Raw genomic sequence first — 26,581 nt, forward strand, 5'->3', positions numbered from 1 at the left:
CAAGGCTAGCCTGTACTATGTGACACTCAAAAAAACCCAAAACAAAACAAAAAACCCAAAAACCACATTTTTACCCACTTCATTATACTCTTCCACATACTCTTGATTAAAACAAAGGCAAGGTTGGATGTGGTGACCAACACCTGTACTCTTACTCAGCACTCAGAAAGCTAGGGCAGAAAAATGGGCCAGAGGCCAATCTGTGCTATACAGTGAAACCTTATTTCAAGAAATTAAGGGCTGCTGTCTTACTTATTTTTTCTATTGCTATGAAAAAACAGCATGATAAGGCAACTGATAGAAGAAAGACTTTAATTTGGGGCTCAGGGTTCCAGAGGGTTAGAGCCCATGACCATCACGGCAAGGAGCATGGTGACAGTCGGCAGGCATGATGCTGAGGCAGCAGCGGAGAGAACGTACATCTTGATCCGTAAACACAAGGTAGAGGGAGAACGACTGGGAATATAAAGTGGCTTTTATGCCTCAAAGCTCACCTCCAGTGACACCCCTCCTCCAACAAGGCCACGCCTCCTAATCCTTCCCAAAAACTTCTACCAACCGGGGAACAAGCACTCAAATATATGAGCCTATGGAGACCAATGTTATTCAAACCACCACGGTTGGGAACAGGGCTCAGTGTACTAGGCTCTGGGTTCGTTCCTCAGCATGGGAAGAGACACATGAGAAAACAAGGGCATGTCAATTTCAGTTATTTTTTTTTCTCTATCAAATTCCAGTGCTGAAAGTGCTGTTTTTTGTTTAGTAAAGACCCCCCCCCCAAAAAAAATGGAATTAGGGAATTAAACCCAAACATTCAGAAGAGAAGAAATCATCTCAGCCTGAATCCATCCTACTGTTGATGTTTAGTTTGATGTAAAAAATGAGAATTTCAAAATTACTAGAAAGAAAACTAAGTCAACTGACAGAAGCCTTTACCACACCTGGTCCTCAATGCAGCTTCTTTGGATGCAGCACCACTTAATACCCCAGCCAGATGCTCAGGACAAAAGCAGGATTTACCTTGTCTCTGTGACTTTGCAAAATTCCTCAAGCTCTTTGGAGCAATCTCTTAGGAAACAAGAGCCAGCAGCTTATGAAATGTCCCCAGCAGAGAACATGAACTATGCAGGCACTGGTGAAAAAAGAGCCATGCTGGACCCTCGCTGCCCCCTTTCTGCCATTTTCTGTAGCTCTCCTTCCCACCCTGTATTAGCTGTCCCCTTTCCTCCCCCCCCCCCCCCCCCCCCCCCCCCGCTCCAATTCCCTAGTAATAACTCAGGACAGGACAGGTCCTTACAGCCTCCACCTGGCATCAGAAGCCATCCCACACAGCAAGGAAAGAATCGGCAATTCCTCTTTTAAACCTTCAGGATGGGCCACTGCACCCCATTTCCAGGAGCCAAGTCCCTCTCAACCTTACAGTGCTTGTTCTGAAATCTCTGTTCCTGAGTTCCACGCATGAATTTAATCTTCAGGATGACAAAAGTTGAGTCTTTTCCAACATGACAATGCTTCAGTTACAGGAGGATAACTCCTACTTCTAACTTGCTGTTTTTCCAAGCCAGTATTTTTAATCCTACAAGACTAACAGAAATGTATTTCAAAGCAGTGGCATTTGCCTGGCCTGGTGGCACATGTATGCCTGTAATTCCAGCACCTGAGCAGCAGATACAGGAGGATCAAGAGTTCAAGGCCAGCCTTGAATACCTGAGACATACTTCAAAAAAACAGGCCAGCACAAAGCCTGTGTGTTGCCAAGCCTGATGACCTGAGTTTATTTCCCAGAATCCACATGGTGGAAGAAAAAAATGGACTCCAGCAAGCTGTCCTCTGACCTCCACATGAGTGCTTGTACAAGGACACATACTTAATAAGTGTGGTGGTGAGTGAGTTGCCAATTCTGAGTGTTCTGTACAATATTCAGAATATTTCTTCTCTAAAAAGTTCAGGTCTTTCAAGAATTATAGTTTCTTTCACAGTCAATAACTACAACCATAGGTTGGGTGTGGCAGCTCACACCTATAATTCCAGCACTAGGGAGGCGGTTGCAGGAAGATCATAGGTTCTAGGCCAATTTGAGCTATATAATGACTTTATTTCATAATAAACAAATAATACTGAAAGACAAGCTAGCTTAACTTTAGGTATCTTTCAATATAACCTGTTAAATTTCAACCAATCTATAGCAAATGCCTTCTTCTGTTGTGCTCTTATTAAGGTGGGCACATGTAGCTGGGCATGGTGGCACACACCTTTAATCCCAGCACTGGGAAGGCAGGCGTATCTCTGTGAGTTCCAGGCCAGCCTGGACTACAGGGAGAGTTCCAGGATAGCCAAGGCTACACAAAGAAACCAGCCAACCAACAAACAAAAAGGTGGGTGCAGGCAATGATAAACACCATGAGCACTGACAGCAAGAGACTTAAATTCAAAATTTGGTTCTGCCAGGGTAAGACCTGGTACCACACTAGGCCAGTCACTTAATTCTTCTGAGCCTTGATGTCCTTGTCCCTAGATCACACTCACCAAAGGTGACCAAGACAGCATTACACAACATAAAGTCTTTCTATGGGAAAACAAGATAATTCATGCAAAGCACTTGGCACTGTATTTGGCACACTTCAAAATGCTTTGAAAGGCTTCCTATTACCAAAAGGAACTCTGGATCGGGTTCAGTGGTGAAAGCAACTGTATGTACTCGAGGAATGGGAAGAAATCAGTCATAAACAAATCTGACCTTGTAAGTGGGAAAGGGACCACATCAAACTGGGAAGTTAACACACATAACTTTAATGTACACATATATTATTCTCTCCATATGTATTTAAGTTGTTACATCTACTATATGTCCAACAATCAGTGGGCTGGACTTTTTGAAATACACAAAAGAAGTAAGGTCAATGCTCTTGCACTTAACCCGGATAATATGGCACATAATAAACCACCACAGTGAACATTACAGGCAGAATTAGGTACACACATATGGATGAATGGTTTCCCAAGCTCAAGCCTCGGGCATGCACCTATATGCTTTCCTGCTTAATACCTCTATATCCCCCTGTTGCCTACTTCTCTCGTCCCTACCTCATAAGGACTTATTAATCTACCATCTTCTTTTGTGGGAAGTGGGCCCCTTTGTTTATAATTCTTTTTCAGGGCTCCATTTTGTTCCGTAGTTTCTATTCTAGCCTCCTTTCCATCCATTCTTCCCATTATCAATCTAATGGTCTTGCTAGAAGGTTAACCTGCCTGTTACTGTCCAACTTAAAATGCCAGGATCACCACTACCACCCTCATACACACCAGCACAAAAATCAAAATGTTAAATGGCATTGCCACAACTCCCTCTTGTGGGTGAAATTACCTTGTGGTTGAAAGTCACTCACGCCAGAGTAAAGCACATTTTCATTTGTGTGATCTCTTCACCTGTCTCACCTCCCCCATCTTCTTAACTTACAGCAATGCCTCACATATGGTCCTGGGAAGCCACACTGCTCATCTCACAACATGCCTCACTCTGCAGGCTTTGTGCAGGGGGCTGCCTCTACCTTGCTTCACCTTAAACCTCACACGAACTTCTCTGCTCAGACTCAGAATGAAGAGCCTACCTCTAAGAAGCTTCTCATGCCCTTCTAGAGATCTGGATGCTTATTTCTTTCCTGTGCTCCGGTCACATACATTTAAAACTCTGGACAGCACCCATTAACTATGGTGCTGCTGAATGTTCCAACAGCTCTTTACCCACACTGCCTATCAGCACAGTGTGGAACTTGTCAGGTGTATAATAAACATTTACTAAACAAACTAGTCACTAGGAGGGGCTAAAGAATTTGAGCAGGGGAAATAAATGCACTCAATGAATACTCCCAAATACTGTTCAATGTTTAGTTAGGCAACAGGGACCATTGCAAGGACTTACTACAGTTTCAGTGTCTAAAGGCATTCTTGCTCAAACATCAGCCAACTTTGGGCAGCAGGAAACACAGAAACAAATTGAAACCACCTTTTTGTTACACAATTGAAACCATCTTTCAAAAAATAACTCTTCCGATCTTCCTTTAACTAAGTAGTTCTCAACCTGTGGGTTGTGACCCCTCTGACAAACCTCTATCTCCAAAAATATTTACATTATGATTCATAACAATATCAAAATTACAGTTATGAAGTAGCATCAAAATGCTATTAGGGTTGGGGGGGTCACCACAACATGAAGAACTCTATTACAGGGGAAGGTTGAGAACCACTGCAAGTTGTATTGGGCCCCGAGTAAGATGGCTCAGTGCATAAGAGAGTTTGCTGCGTGAACCTAATGACCTGAGTTTGAGTCCTGGAATTCAAGTGGAAAGAAAACCAACTCCTGGAGTCCTCTGACCTTCAAATGTATGCAGTGGCATCTGCACCCCTGCACTCATACCCCTCTGTCTGTCTGTCTGTCTCTCTCTTTCTCTCTCTCTCTCTCTCTCTCTCTCTCTCTCTCTCTCTCTCTCTCACTCTCACACACACACACACACACACAATTAATTGACAATATTTAAAGTGGGTTGGTTTTTTTTTAAACTTGTACTGAGAAATGAACCTTTTTCTTCAGAGTCACACTAGCCATTTATTATTCTGCAGTACAGAAGTGGCCCATACCCACAATATACACCCTTTCTGAACTACAGAATTTACGGATTTAGATTGCATTGACATCTAATTCCTATTGGGTAGCCAACTTTTCACAAGTCTGTACTTTCCCTCTTTTGCTTGCTAAAATAAATAAAGATTAAAAAAGAAGCAAAGAGCCAGAGTTATAGGGATCTAACTATTAAGAGCAACATAGGGCAAGGCGCAGTGGCGCACTGCCTTTAATCCCAGCACTAAGGAGGCAGAGGCAAGCAGATTGCTGTGAGTTCGAGGCCAGCCTGGTCTATAAAGTAAGTCTAGGACAGCCAAGGCTACACAGAAAAACCCTGTTTTGAAAAACCAAAACCAAAACAAAACAAAACAAAACAAAAAAAAAACCCACACAACAAAACAAAACAAAAACCCAAACAAACAAAAATCAACATAGGACTGCTGAGAATTTACAGTGGAAGTCTTATTTTGTCCTTCCTGTGTTCAATTCTAGGAAGACTAAATAAATCAGGTACGGTGGCTCACACCAGCATGCAATCAGAAGGCAGCAGCAAAAAGATCTCTGTGAGTTCCAGGTTAGCCTTGTCTGCATGATGAATTCTAGGACAGTCAAGATTACACAATTAGAACCTGTCTCCAAAAAAGAAAAAAAGAAAAAGAAGAGAGAGAAGGAGACAGATTAACTGCCTAATTAAATAAGGGCAACTTTCCTTTCCTTGCCCAGTTTTTACTTTTCAAGGTAACTCAAGTTCAACTATGAAATCAAATACTCTTTCTTTTTCCAGTGCCGAGGCTCAAACCTAGAGTGACTTAGGAGCTAGGCCCGTGCACTGCCACTCAACTACCGCCAGCCCAACATCATCATCATCAATATTATGATTTGTCTTTTTCCCCCCAGAGCTGAGGACCGAGCTAGGGCCTACCAAGCGCTCTACCACTGAGCTAAATCACCAACCCCCCAACATTATTTTTAAAAGAAACATTCAATGTTTTCCAGTATGGATTTTGTAGGAATCAAAAATCACTTTGTTTAAACTTAAAAGTTTAGAAGATTGAAAAGTTTGAGGCCAACTTGGTTTATTATATAGTGAGACTTCTGTCTCCAAATACAGCCATGGTTTATAAATGTGTCCAACAGCCCCAAAACAAAGATCCCGTGCTTGAAGGCAGGGCAACTGTTACACACTGCAGTACTGGGTTTCTACTGGAGTTGGTATTTCATTTCCAGGCTAGACAAACAGAACAGGTGGTAGCATATTCTGCAAGTTCTGAAGTGCACAACTTACAAAATATTCACTATCCTAGAACTGAAAAAGTAGTCCACTTAATTAGTGCTGTGATACAAATTAATGAGATCTGCTTCCTAAGGAACTGGATTTTGTGATGGCAGACTAAGCTTACTTCACACTGGCCACCATATCCTTCTAAAACTAGACCCTACATGTAGAAACACACTCAAGAATAAGATTTCTGTTATAAGGCTTTAGTTAAGGTAGCAAAAATAAGCCAAACCATTTTCTCTTGTCAGTTGACTGCTTTCCAATATTTTTACCCTAATATATAAATCTTCCTGTACTTCAAATGTAAGGGAGATGGAGAGGAGACTCAGTGGTTGGGAGCATTTGCTGTGTAGTCTTGAGGACCATAGTTTGGATCCTAGCTTTCAAGTAACCAGAGCTCTGACAGGGTGGAAACAAGAGGTTAGCTGTGACTTGCTGGCTTGCAACCACTCTGCAACAACCTAAGTTTCAGGTTCAGAGAGAGACTCTGCCTCAAAGGAATAGACAAGAGAGTAACAGATGATACCATCATCCTCTTGTGCCCTTCATGTTCATGGATAAACAAGCATGAGGGTACTGAACTAAGGTCCTCTGGAAGAACGGACAGTGCTCTTAACCACTGAGCCATCTCTCCAGCCCCTCAGGTAAATGGGGCAGGGATAAATACATATCCAAAAAGAAGAAAACTGGCAATCATCAAGTTCTATATGACACACACTTTCTCTCTCTCTCTCTCTCTCTCACAGACTACTCTCTCTCTCTCTCTCTCTCTCTCTCTCTCTCTCACACACACACACACACACACACACACAAACCTAGATTCATTAGATAGCCCAACTAAACTTCCAAAAAGACTACTACTTTCTGACCAGAAGATACTACTACCAAGCAATTGTAATTAGATCAAGCCAACTTTTTTTGTTATAAAACTTCTCTAGAGAATGACAATTACTTAGCAAAGAACTCTGCTAATATTTATTACTGGGTAAAGCAACCAGTGGCAAACGTAACATCCATCTTTAACACTGAAGCTTATTAATAATATACTACAGTAGAAAAGAGATCTCATGAATCAAAATGAGATTATAGCATAAGCAGTTTAACCTGTATTTAAGATGAAGAGCAGTTTGTGATAAATATTGAGGCATCAAAAAAAACAAACAAACAAACAAACAAAAACATGCAATTAGCCGGGCGTGGTGTCATATGCCTTTAATCCCAGCACTCGGGAGGCAGAGGCAGACGGATTGCTGTGAATTCAAGGCCAGCCTGGTCTACAAAGCAAGTCTAGGACAGCCAAGGCTACACAGAGAAACCCTGTCTTGGAAAACCAAAAAAAGAAAAAAAGAAACATGCAATTATATGTTAAGTACTTAATGTGTTACACAAACACACTCATACACTCACACAAAATCTTTCCACACATAAGGTGCAATCTCTTATATGCATCTAATCATCTTCTTACACTAAAGGAAAAAGGAAAATTTAAACATTTGCTCCTTTAGCTGGTGCTTAGCTCTCTACTTCACGCTTTAACTCTCAAAATCCAAACAATCCCCTCACCATGTATGACTCTAATTTTACTTGTATTATGCAACATACTATGACAAGTGAATGCAAAGCAACTACCTCGTCTGGAACTCAGGAAATAAAAACAGCAGTATCTTTTGGTCCTGCCACCCCACCCCTTAGCTCCCCAAAACTGGGAAGAAGACACAACCACATTAAAAATGTTCAGCATTAGTATTCAAAATGAGGCTTCTCTGAGAATGTTCAAGGGTGGCCTTGATTCGAAACTGTTTTGCCTTCTGGGTTGCCTTCCAACTCACACACCAATTCCTACCCCATCTTCCGCACACCCATCCTTACAAAACACAACAGTACAACCAAACTGGAAAACCAATAGGCCCGTGTGATGCTGGTAGAAAAGGCTACCCAAGGCAGCTTTTAAATGTTGTCTTATGTTTTGTTTTGGTTTTTGAGGCACTCACTATATAACCTTGGCTGGACTGGAACTTGATTCATAGACTCAGGCGGCTTCAAACTCAGAGATCCTCCCACTCCCTGCCCAAACCAGCTTTAAAAAAAAAAAAAAAAAAAAGTAAATCTCGAGGCACAGTGCTAGGTACTGAACAGGAGCATACAGTCAATGCAATAATGCAATGCTGTAGCACATAGGCAATTTAAAAAGCAGGACACAGTTAATGCTAAAGGACAAGTCAAAGCTGAGCTCTAAGCCCCCCCCCCCACTTTCTTTTCTTTTCTTCCTTCCTTTCTTTTTTTTTTTTGGACACAGTTTCTCTGTGTAGCCCTGGCTGCCCTTTCTCTGTAAACCAGGCTGGCCTTGAATTCAGAGATCCACCTGTCTCTGCCTCCACTAGGATTAAAGATATGTGCCACCAAGGCCAGTTTAAACACTGAATTCTTTTAGGAAGACTAGAATAAGGCATGAGGGAAGCCTAATTCTCAAAGCAGCTATGACACTAAATAGTGGAAATATTAGAAATGTTGTATAGCAATACCATCTTTTCAGGAAATCTCAAGCTTCACATTCCAATATCAGAATCAAGGGGTGAGAGTCTCCCGCCTCCTGAGAAAATGGACTAAATATTAAAACATTAGAAATGTGGCTCATAGATGGCTCAATGGAGATGATTTTGCCAAGCAAGCATGGAATCTCAGTTTGACGCTCCAAAGCCCACATAAGTGCAGGACACTGTAGTCAAACTTGTAAGCCCAGTGTTCCTTCCCCCAGAAACTTGTGGGCTAGCTATCCAGACATATGCAGTGGTAAACAACTAGAGACCCTGTCTCAAACAAGGTGGAAGTCAAGGCCTGGAGAGATGGCTCAGAGCTAAGAGACCTTGCTGCTTTCCCAGAGGATGAGTTCAGTTTCAGGCACAATACAGGCTCACAACTGCCTGTAACTCTAACACCAGGGTATCTGGTACCCTCTTATGGCTTCCTCGTGCACCTGCACACATACATGGGGCATGCATGCACATGCACACACACAAATCTAAAATAAATCTTGAAGGAATTAAAAAAAAAAAAAGTAGGAGGACCAATACAGAACTTGTCCTCTGATACAAAAGTAACTAAATAATAATTTTTAAAGCCAAAAGCCAAAAAGATGGTAAAAACTTTGAGCAAAATCTAGAAGGTGAAAACTACAAATTAAGCTCATAACTCAAGTAGATTTATTTCATCCTGAGGATTTCTCTGACCTAAACGATTCACTATCATAGGACTTGATGAGGCAACAGGAAAGCCAAAGCCACTCACAGGGTTTGTTGATAACCACTTTTCTCCCCATCTTAAACAGGTACCCAAGAACTACACCTTGAAAGGGAAGGGAACTAGCACAGAAGACATTGGGAATAATAGACAAGAAAAACAAACCTATGGAGACTAAATACATGGATCACACAACAAATATACTTATGTTCCAAATTAAAAAAAAAAAAAAAAATCAAGCCTTAAGCAGGGGCCGTGGTGATACATGCCTTCGATCGCAACACTTGGGAGGCAGAAGCAGGCAAATTCTGTGAGGTCAAGGCCAGCCTGCCTACAGAGGTAGTTCCAGGACAGCCAAGGCTACACAGAGAAACCCTGTATTGAAAAACAAAGAAGTAAACACAAGGTTCTGGCCCAGCTACACCTGTGTGTGGTCCTGGCTTCTCGGCTCCTACAGCTCGGCTGCCATAGCAGTGGGACATGGGCTGAGTAGCAAGCGAAACTGGTCCTTGGTGGCGGCGCCTGCAACTGCATCTACTTGCTGACTCAGGGACTGCGGCGAGGAGGGTGCTGCTTGTGCCCTTCGTGGTCTGCAGAAGACTTAACAGATGGTTCCTATGATGATGTCTTAAATACTGAACAACTTGAGAAACTTCTACACCTGCTGGAGTAAACTGGTGATCCTCTAATTACTGAAAAAGCCTTGTTCACCTTGGGAAATAATGCAGCCTTCTCAGCCAACCAAGGCATTACTTGTGAGTTGGGTGGCATCCCAATCGTTGGAAACAAAATCAACTTTCTGAACCTCAGTATTAAAGAGAAAGCTTTAAACGCTCGAAATAACCTGAGTGTGAATGTCGAAAATCAGGCTAAGATACAGATACACGTCCATCAAGTTTGCAAGGACCTCTTTGCTGATCCCCTGGACTCTGCTGTGCAGCTGGCCGGACTGACGACACTCTTAACAAACACGACCATCACCAGTGACTACCAGCACCTGCTCAGCAGCTACATTGACAGCCTGCTCCACCTGCTACTTAGTGGGCACGGGCGCACCAAGGGTCAGGTTTTGAAGTGGCTTTTGAATTTGTCTGAGAACCCACCCATGACAGAAGGATTACTTCTGTCCCAGGTGGATTCTTCATTTCTTTCTCTTTATGATGGCCAAATAGCAAAAGAGATTCTTCTTCTGGCATTTATACTGTTTCAGAATATAAACAATTGCCTCAAAGTGAAAGGTGGGTTAGCTAACCAGCTTCCTTTGGCTAAAGGGTCATTGTTTTTCCTGTTCTATGGAGAAGAATGTGCCCAGAAGATAAGAGCTCTAACTTGCCATCTTGATGTGGATGTGAAAGAGAAGGCTTTAGCAATGAAGCCGAAATTCTGATGCTTGCTCCAATTTTTTTTCTCAAAGAGTAGTAATGCAGTCTTAAGTCAGCACACAGCAACTGTTTTCTACGTTCCTTTAGAAGGGCTGTTTCAGCTGATGGGAGTTAAACAATAAAAGCCATAATTCGCCTTTAAAAAAAAAAGCGAACACACTAAAATTGCTTAATAGTGCTGCCCTAAAGGCATATTCCACTCTAACCAAGCTTATAGTTGAACCATGCTGTTAAATTGCTTCACCATCAAAATATGGGTGGCTGGCTTTCAATTTCTGAAGTACCAGGCTGCCTTTGATGACAATGATGGGTGACAACCAGGTGAATGGTCTTTGCATAATTCTTCCTTTTTAAGAACCAGAAAGAATTGCCTCTTAAAGGCATTAAGACTTTAACTTCAGGGGCTGGAGAGATGGCTCAGCGGTTAAGAGCACTGGCTGCTCTTCCAGAGATCCTGAGTTCAATTCCCAGCAACCACATGGTGGCTCACAACCATCCACAATGAGATTTGGTGCCCTCTTCTGGCATGCAGGTATACATGCAGGCAGAACTGTATACATAATAAATAATATTTTTTTTTAAAGACTTTAACTTCAAAGATAATTAGGCCATACTACTACTTCCAGACCCCTACACATTATTCATAGCTCATCTTAGGCTGTTAACTGAAACACACAAGCTGCCTTTATTTTAACTCAGTTCCTTCTATCAAGGAGAGCCCTTCAGATTCCTTTAGAATTTAAAAAGCAGTGCCCTTTTGTTTGCTCGTTTATTCTGATTTGTTTTCTGGCAGTCTTGCCATGTAGGCCAGGCTGGTCACCTACTAACACCCCCACCCCACCCACAGCCTCTGTGGCTCTAGGATTACAGGTACAAGCCACCACAGCGAGCTCCTCCAACACATTTTATGGTGTCTCTGGGACTCAGCAATAAATCAGTTAACCAACGAAACCAATCTCACGGGTTGACACACAAGAAGCCGCCGTAAATCCTAAACAGGTTCATACTAGACTTTCTGGGTCCCACTCCAGACTTAAAACAATCAGTCTATCTGAAGGGTGAGGTACAAGATCTGCATTTTAAAAACAAGGGCCACAGCTTTTGTTTTCCTCCAAAAAAAAAGCACTTCTACGAACAATAGGTCTCCCTTTCTCTCTGCGTGGATTGGTATTCCAAGGGGCACCAACTCAAAAAAGACATCTCAACTATCGGTCTTCGTTCTAACACACTTAGGTAACACAGCCTTGTCTCCTATTAGAAGAAAGCAACTGGGACACGCGACACAACAAATGTGTTCCCCATCCTGCAACTACACTCTGGGACTCAACGATTCTCAATCGGGCACCCCCACGTTTTCTAAGGAGCGTGGGGTCCGGTTCCGAGCGGAACAGAGGCGGCGGCTCACATCAGGCCCGCATGGCTCCCCGACTAGCAGAAAACTGGGGCAAGCAGACAAGAAGCCCGACGGTTCTGGCGCTCAGGAAAGGGTCGGAACCTCCCGCCGCGACCCACACGCCGTCCCGCAGGCTCCGCTCAGGGTGAGTACCGGCAAACTCCCGACCCGAGCGACTCAGGACACCCGGCACCGGCAAGGACACCGACTGATGACAAGCCTGGGCCCTAACCCTAACTCCGACTTGTAACTCTACCTCTCGTCCGCCGAGAAACCTGGTTTCGTCTCCCGGCGCGGACCCAGGCCGCATTCACCTACCAGAGCCGGAGAGGCGAGCCTCCCTCACCTCCACGGCGCCTAAGTCAAACCGCCGCCGCCAAGGCCACTCGCTCTTTTAAAAAAAATAGAAGAGAAAGGAAGAAAGCACAACGGCTTAAAGGAAGCAACCAGACTTTGCTTTTGTATTCCTTTTGACCCTTCCGGGCTTCCTGTTCCTCACCGCCACAACAAATTCCCACCCCACTTCCGGCGGCATAGTCCAATCAAAAGCCGCCTCCCTCCCCGAGCGCCTCGTGGAAATCCGGTGCTCCAACACCGGCTTGGAGAGATTTGATTGGGCCATTCACCTTTCCGCAAGAGGATTAGCCAGTTCGTTCCAGGATGGCGGGCCGAACCGCGGGCTCACGTGCCACAGCCCTTGAAAGATGATTGGCTGTCTGCAAGAGAGGGCTTGCCACCGAGGAAGGGGCGTTTCCTAGGGGACTGAGGGAGGGCCCAGGCGGTGCGAAGCGGGGGTGGGCCCCTGCGCGTAATGGCAGTGCCGAGTCCCCGCGTCCATCTTTACCGCTCTCTCGGACCTGTCACAAAGGAGTCGCGCCGCTGTCGCTGTCCCCTCCCTCCGGTGGGCCCAGGAGCTAGTGAAAGTCAGTGCCACAGCCCTACCGCGCTGCTCTGGGAAGCCCCTTGGGGACGTGGCCGGGGAGGGAGCTTGAGGGCTAGGGACGCCTGTGAGGGAAGGGAACAGCCGCTGGAGCCTGGGTCGGAGAGACTGGACTGGGGCCGCCACCGCCACCGCCGCCGCCGCTGTCTCCGTCTCCGGGCAGGGGTCTTGGAGAGGGTGGCGTTGGGCAGAGCCTGGGAAGCAGCCGGAACGTTCTCCTCCGAGGCCCGCGCTGGAGGCGACTGAAGCGGTTTCTGGAAGAGGGTGTTCCCCTTTTGGGGGGGATCTTGTCTGGAGGAGGTCCTGGGGGTCACCCTCCCGAGGAGACTGCGGCTAACCGGGCCCAGGTGAGAGGCAGGTACCCCCACCCCCACCCCCCTGGGGAGGCTCCGGACGCGGAAGGACACTCGTCCAGGCTACTGCGGGCAGAAGGGGTCGAGGGGAGCACGCCATGGGCAGGGGGTTCCTTTGGGAGGGGGGCAGTTTGCGTTTCAGTGGGAAGCCCACTTCCCCTCGGGGACGTATGATGGTGTCTTGGAGTGGAGAGTTCTACGTGATGGGGAGAGGCTGTGGAGACTTCTATGCCGTAGAGAGAGGCTGGAGGCGGGAGCCAGACCTAGCGGATTCTCCTGCTCTCAAGGCCCGAGCTAAATATTAGGTAAAGCCCAGGGGGAGGGGGGCGATTTCTGGGCAGTTCTTTTCATTGGAAAGCCTGAGTTCGGGATAGTAAGCGGCAACCGGGGTAGTCAGGTTCTTGTCTCTCTCTCTGGAGACTGACCAGGTGTCCCAGACGAAAGATTGTGCTGCCTCTGGGCTCCGCGCCAGAGTGGAACGCAGGGAGTCTCCCACCAGCAGCACCCCCTGCCAGCCTCCAACATTTGGCTTTTTACTTCCTGCCTCCTGTCTGCCTCACTTTCCCTGTTCTTACAGAAGGAGACCTAGTTAAAGGCTGGTAGGCTGAAACTCTTGAGATTCTGTCTTGTGTAAGCTGTCTGAGTGAGGATCCGTCCCCTGGAGTGTTGTACTTTGAACTTTTTAAAGTTGGCAGTGTCTGTCATTGTCGGCGGCGTAGAGTCTTGCTGTCTCCCAGGCCCCTACCATCTGCTTGTCCTTCGTTGAATTTCTTCTGTAAAATAACGCTATGTGAGTAAGGAAGTGAAATGGATTGCCGCTGAGAAATAAAAAAAAAGTGTCTTCTAATCTGTAAAGTTGTTGATGTAAGAGATTAGCATAAATACAGGTGTTGATTACCTATCGCTCTCCGAGTGCTTCTAGAGTCACGGCCTCTCTCTCAGGCAGTGTTACAGTCGAGACCCTGCTTTCAAACCCTGCTTCCTTGTCATGAAGAGGTTTCCAGTTTTTGTTTGCGGCGTTTTAATTTACTTTCAACTTCTACTTGTGCTGGTAAGAGTTAGCACTTCCTTCAGGAAGTTTTTCTCCAAGTAATTTGTTCTCAATATTGTAGACCCACTTTTCCTTTTATGTATTCCTGGCCCTTTGGATGACTACAGTTAGTGTATGCTAGGCAGCCTCACTCAGTTGTAATTTGCAAATTAGCATGTACATTTTTCCATTCCATGAATTCTGCCTTGTGGTACCCCCAGCGTATAGATTGTAAGGCACTTCTTTTCATTTTCATCATATATATAGTCTGCATTTCTTGGGATGATAACTTGGTGTGTAGATCCCTGTTATTATGAGGCTATAATAATAAAGCAATAACCTCAGTATGTGACACTTCAGTAACTTTTGGTTAGGGCACTTACTTGTTAAGAGGTATTTACTTGTGGTTTTTGAAATAAGTTTTTTTGTTGTCGTTTTTATGTAGGCTTTGTTTTTTTTTTTAAATTGACCTGAATTTCCTGGTTTTTAATCTTACGTTTCATAATTGTTTGTTGATCTTTTGTTTTATTTACTGTGGTGGTTTTGTGGGCTTTTTGGTTTCTCAAGATAGATAGTGCCCAGGGCCTCTGCTTAATGTCTATGTAAGTTCTGCTTTTTTTTTTTTTTTTTTTTTAAGCCCTTCATTTTTTTTCTAGACTGAATATTTTTAAACTATTGATTATTGGAAGTATTCCAGCATGGCCTATGTATATTTTTTATGCTTTGCAGCCAAATTACTTTTTTTTGGTAAGTATCAAGGAGAACTTGATACTTAGAAAAGCTTAGCATTCATTGTATAAAGTAGTGTTTTGTTTTTCTGTACTGAGTAGAAGAGAAACAACTCGTCTATGAAGTATGTTTCTGATGTGTATTTACAACAATCTGTTTAAGCTCATGAGATTAAGTTAGTATTCAAGGATTATATGATTTTTTTTCTAATAACGAAGTAATCTCTTTTCTCTCTCTTTGTCTGTCTCTCTCTCTGTCTGTGTCTCTCTCTCTGTCTGTGTCTCTCTCTCTCTCTCTCTCTCTCTTTCTCTCTCTCTCTCTCTCTCTCTCTCTCTTTCTCTTTGTGGTCCTCTTGCCTCACCCTCCTGAGTGCTAGGACTTCAGGTGTGTGCTATACCTAACTTTTTTTGAGACAAGCTCTCCTTATAAAACCCTGGCTGGCCTGAAACTCACAGAGATCACCTGCCTCTGCCTCCAGAGTGCTGGGATTAAAGGTGTACACCTCCATATCCAGTGAAGTAGTTTTTTTATGATGGAGAATCATTTTGAAGGTTTTAGATTACAACTTTCTTTGACATACTAAAATCTGTGTAGCTTTAAAAAATTACTAGGAATGCTTTTAAAAATTGCTAAACATATTTTAAAAGGATTTTATTTTTATTGTTTTAATTATACATATGTGGGAAGGAAATTATGGCACATGTGCACAAGTGCCTTCTGGAGCTGGAGTTTCAGGCAGTTGTGAGCCTGTTGGTGCTAGGAACAGAACTTGGGTGCTTTTAACCACTGTGCCATCTCTCCAGCCCTATTAAGAATTCTTAAAGATGGTGATCTCAATTACAAAACATTAAATGGGAATTTTAATCTTTTTTTAGGGTCAGATCCTTGTGAAGTAAAACATACTATTCATCATACGTTCTAAGTGTGAGGGAGGAGTCAGTGGGCATCACAAATGACCAACTGAACCAGTGGTCAACTTCAACTTCTTTTTTTTCTTCAAACTTTTGGCATTTTCAAGACATTTGCCATTTATTGAGTTGGATGGGTTTTCTTTTCTGGTATTCGAATTTAAAAATTGAAAAACAAAATAGTCAGGAAGTAGTGAATGCCAAAACATGGGCCACAGCCCTTAGGAAACTTTTACAACTTTTAGTAGGGCAAAAGAATTAATATTTTCCTTCTGGAGCTAGGGTTTCAAGTGCTGGTGAGCTGCCCGACATGGGTGCTGGGTCTCGTGCAAGAGCAGTGTGTGCTCTTCCACTGAGCCACCTCTCCAAACTCTGCCTTACCTGCTTTTTTTTGTCTGAGCTTTTGAGAAACAGAAGAACTTGATGCACCCCTAGAATTTGGTAAGGAATGGCCTCTGCATGCAGTTTCCATACTGCTTGAAATTACAGTATCCAGGCATAATTTCATGGGTCCTGTATACTTCAATTAGAAGGTTTGAAATTTCTTACTCAGCAAGTGTATTATTACTCTGTAGTTTGTGTTTCAGAGTTGGTTTTTTCTTACTTCTACCTCCTAAAGAATTAGGTTTCCTCTCCTTTTGTTCACTGAATGCAGTATTCTCAAAATATGACTGCTGCTCCACCCTTCCTCATGGGAAATACATCATTGTTCATAGTTATAGATGCCTATGAACTACATAGTAATAACTTTTCAAGTCAGTTTTTAAGGTTTACTAAAATATTGTATCTGTTACCTCAGACTAAAGAAAGCAATCAGAATTTACTGCAGTTGGACTAGGGAGATGATTTCATGGGCAAAAGTGTTTTTCCATAGAGGCTTGAGGATCTGAGTTCAAATCCCTATAATCCATGTAAAGCCATGTGCAGTGGAGTGAATCTGTAACCCAGGGCTCTTACAGGGTGATGTGAGGCAGAATTCGTAGGATCTCTAGAAGTTGGCTAACCTGTTGTACATGGCAAAATGAGAGACTGCCTCAACAAGATAGGAGGCAAGGACCAATGCCTGAGGATGTCCCCAAGGATTCTGTGGCACATGTGCCTGTAATCACATGTGAACATGAACATGCACAGATTTTTTTTCCCCCAAAAGAATTTACTGTTGTCTCTAGTACCTTTTTCCCTCAGGCGGTCTGTCCTTGGACAGACTTGGCACAGTGTAAGGCTTCTCAGCTCTCTGGTACAGAGTGTGGATTCCTACAGGATTCAGAATGGCTTGAGTTTGGATACAACATCCATATTGTCTCAGAATAATCTGGTTTCTAGTTTTTGTTGTTGTTTTCATTAAACTTACTGTTTAGTCTTAGCTTTATCAATTAAAATTTTAAACTTTCTGTTAACCTTTCACTGCAATTTTTTTCTTTCTTTCTTGAGACAGGGTTTCTCTGTGTGGTCTTGGTATCCTGGAACTCGCTCTGTAAACCAGGCTGGCCTCAAACTTACAAAGATTCACCTGCCTTTGCTGGGATTAAAGGTGTGAGCCATCACTGCCTCACATGATTTTTAATTTCTGAATTCTTAAAAATGTGTTTTTGTTCTCTGTGTGTGCGTGATGTGCATGTATGTGTGGAGATCAGAAAATGACTTTGTTTTCTCTTTCCACTTCTACATGTATTCCAGGAATTGAGTTCAGGTGGCCAGGCTTGTGTGGGAGAGCATCTAGAAACTTGTGGGCCAACAGCCTCCTCCTCGAGGCCCTCGTGTTTTATGTATAGGGTTCATTAAGCTTCGTTATAGTGTTAGCTGTATTTTCTACTGCTATCCTTCATCCCTACCCCTGCTTCCTTTGCCAAGAACACAGGGACGTTTTATTTTCTTCTTCACTCAGAACCTGGTAGATAGTTATTGGATGGTGATATCACAACCTTTAAACATTTTGTAAATATTTTCTGTTTTTGTTTTTTCGAGACAGGGTTTCTCTAGACTCACTTTGTAGACCAGGCTGGCCTCGAACTCACAGAGATCTGCCTGCCTCCGCCTCCTAAGCGCTGGGATTAAAGGCGTGCACCACTGCACCAGGCTCGTATTTTCTGTTTTTTTAAAACACTCTTTTATAGATTTTAGGATAAATTCACCTAGGTATTTATTACCCTGCCTATTAGAGCTGATAGGTATACAACTGCATGTGCAGGTAGGTGTTTTAGACACCATTTTAAACAGGTATTAATTTTTTCTTATATATTTCTATATATATATTTTTGTATGTGTGTAGTGTGAGTGCATGTGTGTGTTATGTGTTCCCATGTTGCTGATCACATATGTTTGCACATGTATGTGGAAGCCAGAAGTTGTCATTGTCTTCCTCAGTTGCTTAGGGCAGAGTCTCTTGCTGAACCCAGAGAGCATCTGTTGAGCTAGTCTAGCTAGCCAGCTTGCTGTGGGGCTCTCATTTGCCTCCAAAGCCCTGGGATGATTGCGGTGCCCAGTGTTTCTGTGGATGTTAAGGATCCAAACTTCTTTTCTTGTACAAGTACTTTACCAGTGAGCCACCTTTCCAGCCACAGTGTTGTTGTTGCTGTTGTTGGGGTTTTTATTTATTTGGGTTTTCAAGACAGAGTTTTTCTATGTAGCTCTGGCTGTCTTGGAACTCCTCTGTAGACCAGGCTGGCCTTCAACTCAGAGATCCGACTGCCTCTGTGGGATTAAAAGTGTGTACCACCACACCCAGCCAGTTTTATTTTTAACTCATGTTTTGAGTGCTAAAAAGTTTTGTCTTTTCTCCTCGGTCAGGTCAGGATTGTGTTCTATCATTCTTTTTACCATAATCTTGTCTACTTCTTGGTATAACTTTTTAACACCAAATGTTACTGCTATTGGAAACTTTCAACATTTTAGGCGAAATTTTTTTTCCAAGTACTCTTTCAGTTCAGCCAGAGAGATGACCTAATTTTCTCCAAAGATGTCCTTTCTTAAACTGGCCTCAGCACAGAAGAGTAGAGTCATCCTGTGCTTGTCCCAGCCACTCCTACAGTCTAGGGGATAATAGTCCCCTGTGTAACCTAAGCCTCACCTGCTCAGCACTACTGCTGACACAGTTTTAGACACCTGAGTGACATGTAAAAATACCTTATTAAGGCTGCCTTTCCTTTTGAGTGTAAAGTGAAATTCCAACCAAATACAATCAGCTCTTGATATTCAAGGGAGATTGGCTCCCCAGGCCTTCTACAGATACCAAAATTTACAGATTTTCAACCCCCTCATATAAGATGGCATAAAATTTGCATATAACCTGCATGCGACCTCCTCTGTGCCTTAAGCCATCACTGTATTACAATAACTAGTAAAATATAAATGCTACATATACGTGTATTACATATATAATTGGTGGGTTGGTATTTTGGAGGGGTTCTTCCCTCCCACTCCCAGACAGGGTTTGTCTGTATTGCCTTGGCTGTCCTGAATTTGCTTTGTAGTCCAGGCTGGCCTCGAACGCACAGCAATCTGCCTGCCTCTGCCTTCCTCATAAATAGTTGTTAATATGGAATTGTTTAGGGAACAATGATCCAAGAGCAACCTGTATCTATTTAGCACATTTGACTGTTAGATTTATTTATGTTAGTGGAACCTATGGATGCAGGACCTATCGGGATGGAGGACTACTTCAGACTTTCCCTTTTCTCCTCCCAACGAAATAGCAAATGCAACTTTAAAAATCTTTACGATGTTTGGAGTGATAGCTCAGTAGTTAAGAACATTGGCTACTCTTTCAGAAGACTGGGGTTCAATTCCCAGCATCCACATAGTGGCTCACAGCCATCTGGAACTCTAGTTCTGTAGGATTTGACTCCTCCTTCTGGCCTCTGGCCCAGATACATACAGACAAAACACCCATACACATAAAATAAAACAATAAAAAACAAACAAAAACTTTAGGCACCTTCTGTTTCAACTGACCTGTATGCTCTCAAAATATATCTGTATTTCTTATCTTATTAGAGTACTAGATAGTCTCATTACTTTATTTCCCGCTATTTAACTGCAATAATTAATAAAGAAATCATACTCTTTGGATATCCTGCAGAATATTTTTCAAAGAAAACTTGTTTCCTATATTTTTCTTTTCTTCCTCTGTGGTTTCTTCAGGTGTCCTGCTGGAAATGTATCCTATCTTGATAGGGTTTGAAGATACAAATATATGTATTTGACAAAACTCAGCATTTAGATACTTAAAGTTGGCATGATATATTATATATAAATTTAGCTTCTAAAAGAGTGAGGCCTAACTTGTGATAGCTATGCTCAATTATGGGGGATGAGGTTACTCTAAAATATACAGTTTATTTCAAAGCCCTTTTTAAAAATGTAGATGGCTTGATGATGGTTATAGTGATGGACAAATTTGTGATAAAGCAAATACAAAATGTTAATTGCAGACTAAGTGGTAAATATATAGATACTGTTTACAGGAAATTAGTTTACCTTTGCTATATGCTTGAAATTTTACATCATGAAATGTGGGTTGAGAACAATAAAAGATGATACAAGAAGCTGGGCGGTGGTGGCACACGCCTTTAATCTAGCACTCTGGAGACAGAGGCAGGCAGATCCCTGTGAGTTCGAGGCCAGCCTGGTCTACAAAGCGAGTCCAGGACAGCCAGCCAGGGCCATCATACAGAGAAACCTTGTCTCAAAAAACAAACAGAAAATGATACAAGAAGCTATTGTTTGAGACATACTGTATTGAAAGAAAATCTAAAAACATTTCTACTGAGAGAAAAATCACTGAGACAGTATATAATATGGCCTTTCATGCTGTTTGGTTTGGCCTTGAGGGTGAAGGGCTAGAGAGCATCCTGTATCTTGAAACACTATTTTGGAAGGATGAGGTAAAGGTCACATTGGTTGGCATTTTGGATCTGATGATTTGTTTTCTGTCCTTATTATCATTCGTTTAAACAACTTCTCCATTCTTGACAGCATAATCCTGAAGTCTTTTCAGAGAAAAAGGAAGTTCTTTCCATCAGTGATGTGCTTAATAACTAAATGCAAGCAAATATTTGAAGAGATGAATCACTAATTCCTGGACCATTTGTTAGAGGGAGTTAGACTAGACCTAGTGGCCAAAAACCTCTGTGGTGAGCTGGCTTTGAGGGTAGAGGCTTGTGTTTTTACTGATGGTGAGACACTGAGCACCAGACTCTCACTGATTTAACATGAAATTTACTAAGATCTAAGTCTGTTGGGGTTTTTCCTTTTTTTTTTTTTTTTTTTTCCTCATAGGAATTTTGAAAACTTTGAATGTTCCCAACTATAATACAACTGCCTCACTGCTAAGATATGCAATATGTTGTGTTGTTTACAACTATCATCTTGTAGCAAAATGGTACTTAAGAGTGATGGTTTAAATTGTTGCCATTGAGATAGTGAGAAAACTCCACTAAGCCTTGATATTCAGTGATAAGAGTTCTCTTTGAGCCTGGTGGTGGTGCATGCCTTTAATCCCAGCACTAGCAAGGCAGAGGCAGGTAGATTGCTGTGAGTTGGAGGCCAGCCTGGTCTACAAAGTGAGTCCAGGACAGTAAAGGCTACACAAAGAAATCCTGTCTCAAAAAACCAAAAAAAAAAAAAAAAAAAAAAAAAAAAAAAAAGAAAAAAGAAAAAAAAAGTTCTCTTTGACTAGGTTGAATCACAGAATAATAGTTGTGTATTCAAAAATGATGAGCAATTTCTTCTTGGTTTTGTTTGGTCTTAAAATTTACTTCACAAACTAATAGTAAGAAGATAATGTTCAAGTTTATAGGCATTAAAAGTATGTTGCCTTTACATAATCTCTAGTCATCTTTTCTCTGGATAGTAGTACCCATAGGCTGGCTACAATGCTTCAGAGGGTAGATTTGATGGAAAATACTATATGGAACTGTTTTTATTATATTTTATTAATTAAAATGTTTCATTATGAAATTTTCATATATGCGAATTGGGGCAGATTGGAGCTTTCTCCCACTCACCCCCCAATTTTGTAAATAAGATGATTTTCTAGTGGCTGTTTTGATTGTCATCTCCAAACATTCGAAAATAATAATCTTGTTTATTTTTCTAGGGAGGAATAGTGACACATTTGCCCTCCCAAGAATAACTATTTAGTATTTCAGTTTGTCCCATAATTCATTCAGCAGATGCCAGGTTCTGTGGTAGGTACTAATCGTGATTCCCAGACTTGGTGCTTTCAGAATCACCTAGGAAGCCTTTAAGTCACAGACTTGAGCCACATCCTAGAAAGGATTCTGACTCTTCAGAGTCACTATGAGGTGAGAATTACTCCTGTCTTCCCTTTTGTAAAGTGCATCCATGGTCAGATTCACTAGAGTGTGTGCCAGTGACTGTAACAGAGCTTAGAACCAGGCCTGTCTGATTGTGATGTCCATGGACTGTGCTATAGGTGGCCTCAGGTATCCTGTGCAGAATCTGTAGCTGCAGGCACTGTCTTGAAACAGTGATCTTTGGGAAGTGGAACACATAATACCTCTAGTCTTTAAAGACAAAATGAAGTTGTTTGAAGTGTAATTGTTTATCCTCATCATCCAGTCAGTCGCCACAGCTTCTTTCCTGTGGAAGCGTGCCGTGAGTGGCTCCCATTTTTAAGTAAGGAGCTATGCGTTGGCAGTGCTGAAAGACCCTGAAACGGCTTTTTCTTTTCACTTGTACGTGCTGTGGGTGTGAGCCTAAAGAATGTGGCCGTTTCACAAACTCTTTATAGGCAACTGCTCTTCTTTGTTGTTTATGTGCTCCATGAGTGGTCCCCTGTGCAGCACCTCATGGCTCCTACATCACGCCTAGTCAGTACAGCTTTTGCTCTCTACCTGGGAGCTACAGGTACACATGTTTACTTCTAGCACTTGGGAGGCAGATCTCTGTAAGTTCGAAGTTAGGCTGAGTTCTAGAACAGCCAGAGCTACATTTAAAAAAAAAAAAGAAAGAAAGAAAGGAAAGGAAACAAAAAGTCTACTGTTATAAATAACTGAAAACTTTAAAAAATGTATTTCCCTAGGCTGAACGCAGGATGCACATAGAGCTACTCATAAACTGAGGCAGAAGGACCACTTCAGCCAGAAATTCAATGAAAAACTGAGTGTGAATGGCTTAGATTATGGTAAAAAAAACCAAACTATACCACCTACCCCATGCCCGAAAAAACCCTCTATATTCTTCCTAACAAATTTATTGTGGATATCATTTTCTGGATTATTTAAGGAAATGAAGATAAGCTGAAGTTTCTTTTTCTTTCTTTCCTCCTTGTCTTCTTCCTCCTCCTCTTCTTTCTTCTTCTTTTCCAAGATGGAGTTTCTCTATATAGCCTTGGCTTTCCTGGATCTCACTGTAGACTAGGCTGGCCTCCTGTCTCTTAAAGATGTGTGACACCATTGCCCAGCTAACAGACGTATATGTCTACAAATTGGTAAGGTAGCTCTGTGTTTACTGGATAGAACGTTGCTGAGCTTGATGGCGTTCCTGAGGCACATGAAGGAGGATTGCAAGTGCAGCCCAGCCTGAGGTGCATGCTGAGTCCAAACTACCCTGGGCTACAGAGATGCTGTCTCAAAAACTAAAAAGTCGAAGAAGAGCATTTGTGGCCTCAGATAAAGGAAAACTAATTTGTAAAGCCTAATCATTGGTATACACAAGCAGATATATAACAAAGGTTATTGGACAAGAAGATCCAAAGTGGTGTGTGTGTGTGTGTGTGTGTGTGTGTGTGTGTGTGTGTGTGTGTGTGTGTACACGTGACAGAGTCTTTCTATATAACCCAAGCTGGCCTTTAAAAACTCACAGTCCTCCTGCCTCAGCCTTCTTAGTGCTAGGATTACAGGCATGTGCTACTAGGCCTGGCTTAGAGCATGTGTTCTTAAGTGTCACTTGGTCCTTTTCAGAGATCACAATTTCTAAAACCGCTTTAACTGTGTAAAGCTATTTCTGGTTTCTTCCTCCTTTGTCCTTTTAAGCACTGAAAACTCTTGATTATCTACTTCTAGAGGGAATCGTGCCTTGGCCTTCACAGTAATAGGAATATCATTCAACTTTTTGTGAGTTTAGTGTGTGTTTTATGTTTAAAACCCTATTTCCAGCTGAGTCCTTGCTTCACATTCTTACCTATATTCAGTTATATCCTTTTTAAGTACGAGCTTCAAATTTTAAAGGCCACCTCACTAGCTTGGGGAAAACAGTCTGGGGGCAGATGATATCTATCCCTATACCTCCACCTCCTTCCAGTACTAGGAAAAATCATGTACACCAGTGTGTGTAAGCCTTCCCGACAAGCTGCCATGAGGTTCCGTTGGGTCTGTCCACCTTTCTGAAAGGTAAAACTCTTTTTTTCCTCTCTTTCTTCGGGATGCTGACTAGAGCCTAAGGTTGTTTTTTTTTTTTTTTTTTTTTTTTTTTGAGACAGGGTTTCTCTATGTAGCCTGGGCTGTCCTGGACTCGCTTTGTAGACCAGGCTGGCTGGCCTCGAACTCACAGCGATCTACCTGCCTCTGCCTCCCGAGTGCTGGGATTAAAGGTGTGGGCCACCACGCCTGGCCTCTAAGTATGCTTCTTTTTTTTTTTTTTAATTTTATTTTTTTTAATTAATTTATTCTTGTTACATCTCAATGTTTATCCCATCCCTTGTATCCTCCCATTCCTCCCCCCCCCCCCATTTTCCCATTATTCCCCTCCCCTATGACTGTTCCTGAGGGGGATTACCTCCCCCTGTATATTCTCATAGGGTATCAAGTCTTTTCTTGGCTACCTGCTGTCCTTCCTCTGAGTGCCACTAGGTTTCCCCCTCCAGGGGACATGGTCAAATGTGAGGCACCAGAGTATGTGAGAAAGTCATATCACACTCTCCACTCAACTGTGGAGAATATTCTGACCATTGGCTAGATCTGGGAAGGGGTTTAAAGTTTACCTCCTGTATTGTCCTTGGCTGGTGCCTTAGTTTGAGCGGGACCCCCTGGGCCCAAATCTGCCTATCATGTTGTTCTACTTGTAGATTTCTAGGACCCTCTGTATCCTTTAAGTATGCTTCTTAAAGTCCCCCTTCCCACATGGCTGCCTGCCATTCTGTGGTTTAAATCAAATAGCATGTGTTATTTTTGTTACATTGTTTTGTTGTTTTTTGTTTTTCCCTTCTCCATTCTCTCCCATTGAAGTAGCTGCTGAGACTTACAGATTGCCTGCCCCTGAGTATTTGGGGTTTTTGTTTCTTTGTTGTTGTTGTTTGTTTTTAACTCTAATAAAATTGTCCTCAAAACTTAAAGAAGGCAGGTGTGGTAACGCTTTAATGCCAGCACTGGGAAGCAAACCCTATCTCATAAAACAAAACAAAGAAAAAAAGTTTATCTCCATATTTTATGGTGTTTTGTTTGTTTGTTTTGTTTACCCAAAACAGAGTTTCTCTGTGTAGCTCTGACTTTCCTGGAAACTCACTCTGTAGACCAGGCTGGCTTCAAACTCAGATCTGCTTACAGAGTGCTGGGATTAAAGGCAAGTGCCACCATATCTAGTCTATTGTTGGTTTGTTTTGTTTTCACTTTTAGCTACCATCCTTTTTTCTTATCTCCTGTTCCCAAGTCCTCTTTCCAGAACGTAATCACATGTTCTCAGGTCAGTGAAAAGCTGTTTCTAGCATTTATGATGGCAAGCCCATTGTAGGGGTTAAGACTAGCCATCCATGGATTCATGGAGTGCAGGATCTGTGCCTTCCTGTTTTTATCTTCCTAGTCCCAGCCTAGTGCTTAGCAAAAGGTGTTTAGAGTGTTTTTAAGCAGAGATAATCAGTCAACTTTACTCGTAACTTTGTTGCAACAGACTAATCACAGTGAAGAATGTAACTTTTCATCATGAATTCACATTTTTCTAAACAATCTTGCTTATGTAACAGAAAAATTTGGTCTGCAACAACTTACATGATTTCTATATTCTCTCTCTCTCTCTCTCTCTCTCTCTCTCTCTCTCTCTCTCTATCTATCTCGTGTGTGTGTGTGTGTGTGTGTGTGTGTGTGTGTGTGTGTGTGCGCGCGCGGGCGCGAGTATGTAGAGTGTAGAGCAGAATATGGACTCTCTTTCTCTATTGCTCTCTGCGTTACTGTCTTGAGATAGAATCTTTACTGAACCAGATGCTGGCCATTTTAGCTAGTCTAGTTCCTTGGGATCTATCAGGATCTGGCTCCCAGTGTTGGGTTTACAAGCACTTATTGCTATGCCCAGCCTTTTATGTGGGTGCTTGGGGATTTGAACTTGGGTCTTCATGGTTGTAAAGCAAGCTCACTTTCCCGCTGAGCCATTTCTCCTGTATATTCTTGAGTGACTCTCCTTTGGAAAATCAGTGTAGATTTCTGTCATTTAAAAGAACATTCTTTTATTATTAGGCAGGAACTATGATATTAGTATCATAACTTTTTCTTTTTTCTTTTTTTCTTTTTTTTCTTTCTTTTATTGTTTTCTCAAAACAGGGTTTCTCTACGCTATTTTGGCTGTCCTGGACTCGCTTTGTAGACCAGGCTGGCCTTGAACTCACAGTGATCCGCCTGCCTCTGCCTCTCAAGTCCTGGGATTAAAGGTGTGCACCACCGTGCTCGGCCATAACTTTTTCAACAACAGACATCTGTAATTAGATGTTTTATTTGAAGCATATTAAATTGTCCCATATGTTTACATTTTTAAAAAGGACATGA

General features: G+C 42.5%; 3 protein-coding genes across 6 annotated transcripts in view; 2 read left to right on the forward strand and 1 right to left on the reverse strand.

Annotated features, from left to right (window-relative positions):
* Nucleotides 1-12,313, reverse strand: part of Psme3ip1 (proteasome activator subunit 3 interacting protein 1) — a 31,224-nt gene extending 18,911 nt beyond the window's left edge. Inside the window, exon 1 of one of the 4 annotated variants that reach the window (XM_051168792.1) lies at nt 12,228-12,313. The gene's annotated coding sequence lies outside the window, so the exon portion shown is untranslated. Of the gene's footprint in view, nt 1-12,165; nt 12,188-12,227 lie in introns of those variants that run through there. The other 3 variants (XM_051168793.1, XM_051168791.1, XM_051168790.1) reach the window with 3 other exon arrangements.
* LOC127209673 (armadillo repeat-containing protein 10-like) lies at nt 349-10,521 on the forward strand. Its single transcript, XM_051169351.1, is given in 2 exon segments — nt 349-441; nt 9,628-10,521. Coding segments are annotated over 2 exon segments (987 nt in total).
* The window catches only part of Cx3cl1 (C-X3-C motif chemokine ligand 1), a 170,688-nt gene continuing 148,155 nt past the window's right edge, over nt 4,049-26,581 (forward strand). Inside the window, exon 1 of the mRNA XM_051168799.1 lies at nt 4,049-4,054. The gene's annotated coding sequence lies outside the window, so the exon portion shown is untranslated. The remainder of the gene's footprint in view (nt 4,055-26,581) is intronic.

The sequence above is a fragment of the Acomys russatus genome, chromosome 26, assembly GCF_903995435.1.
Source record: "Acomys russatus chromosome 26, mAcoRus1.1, whole genome shotgun sequence".
Classification (NCBI taxonomy): Eukaryota; Metazoa; Chordata; class Mammalia; order Rodentia; family Muridae; genus Acomys; species Acomys russatus.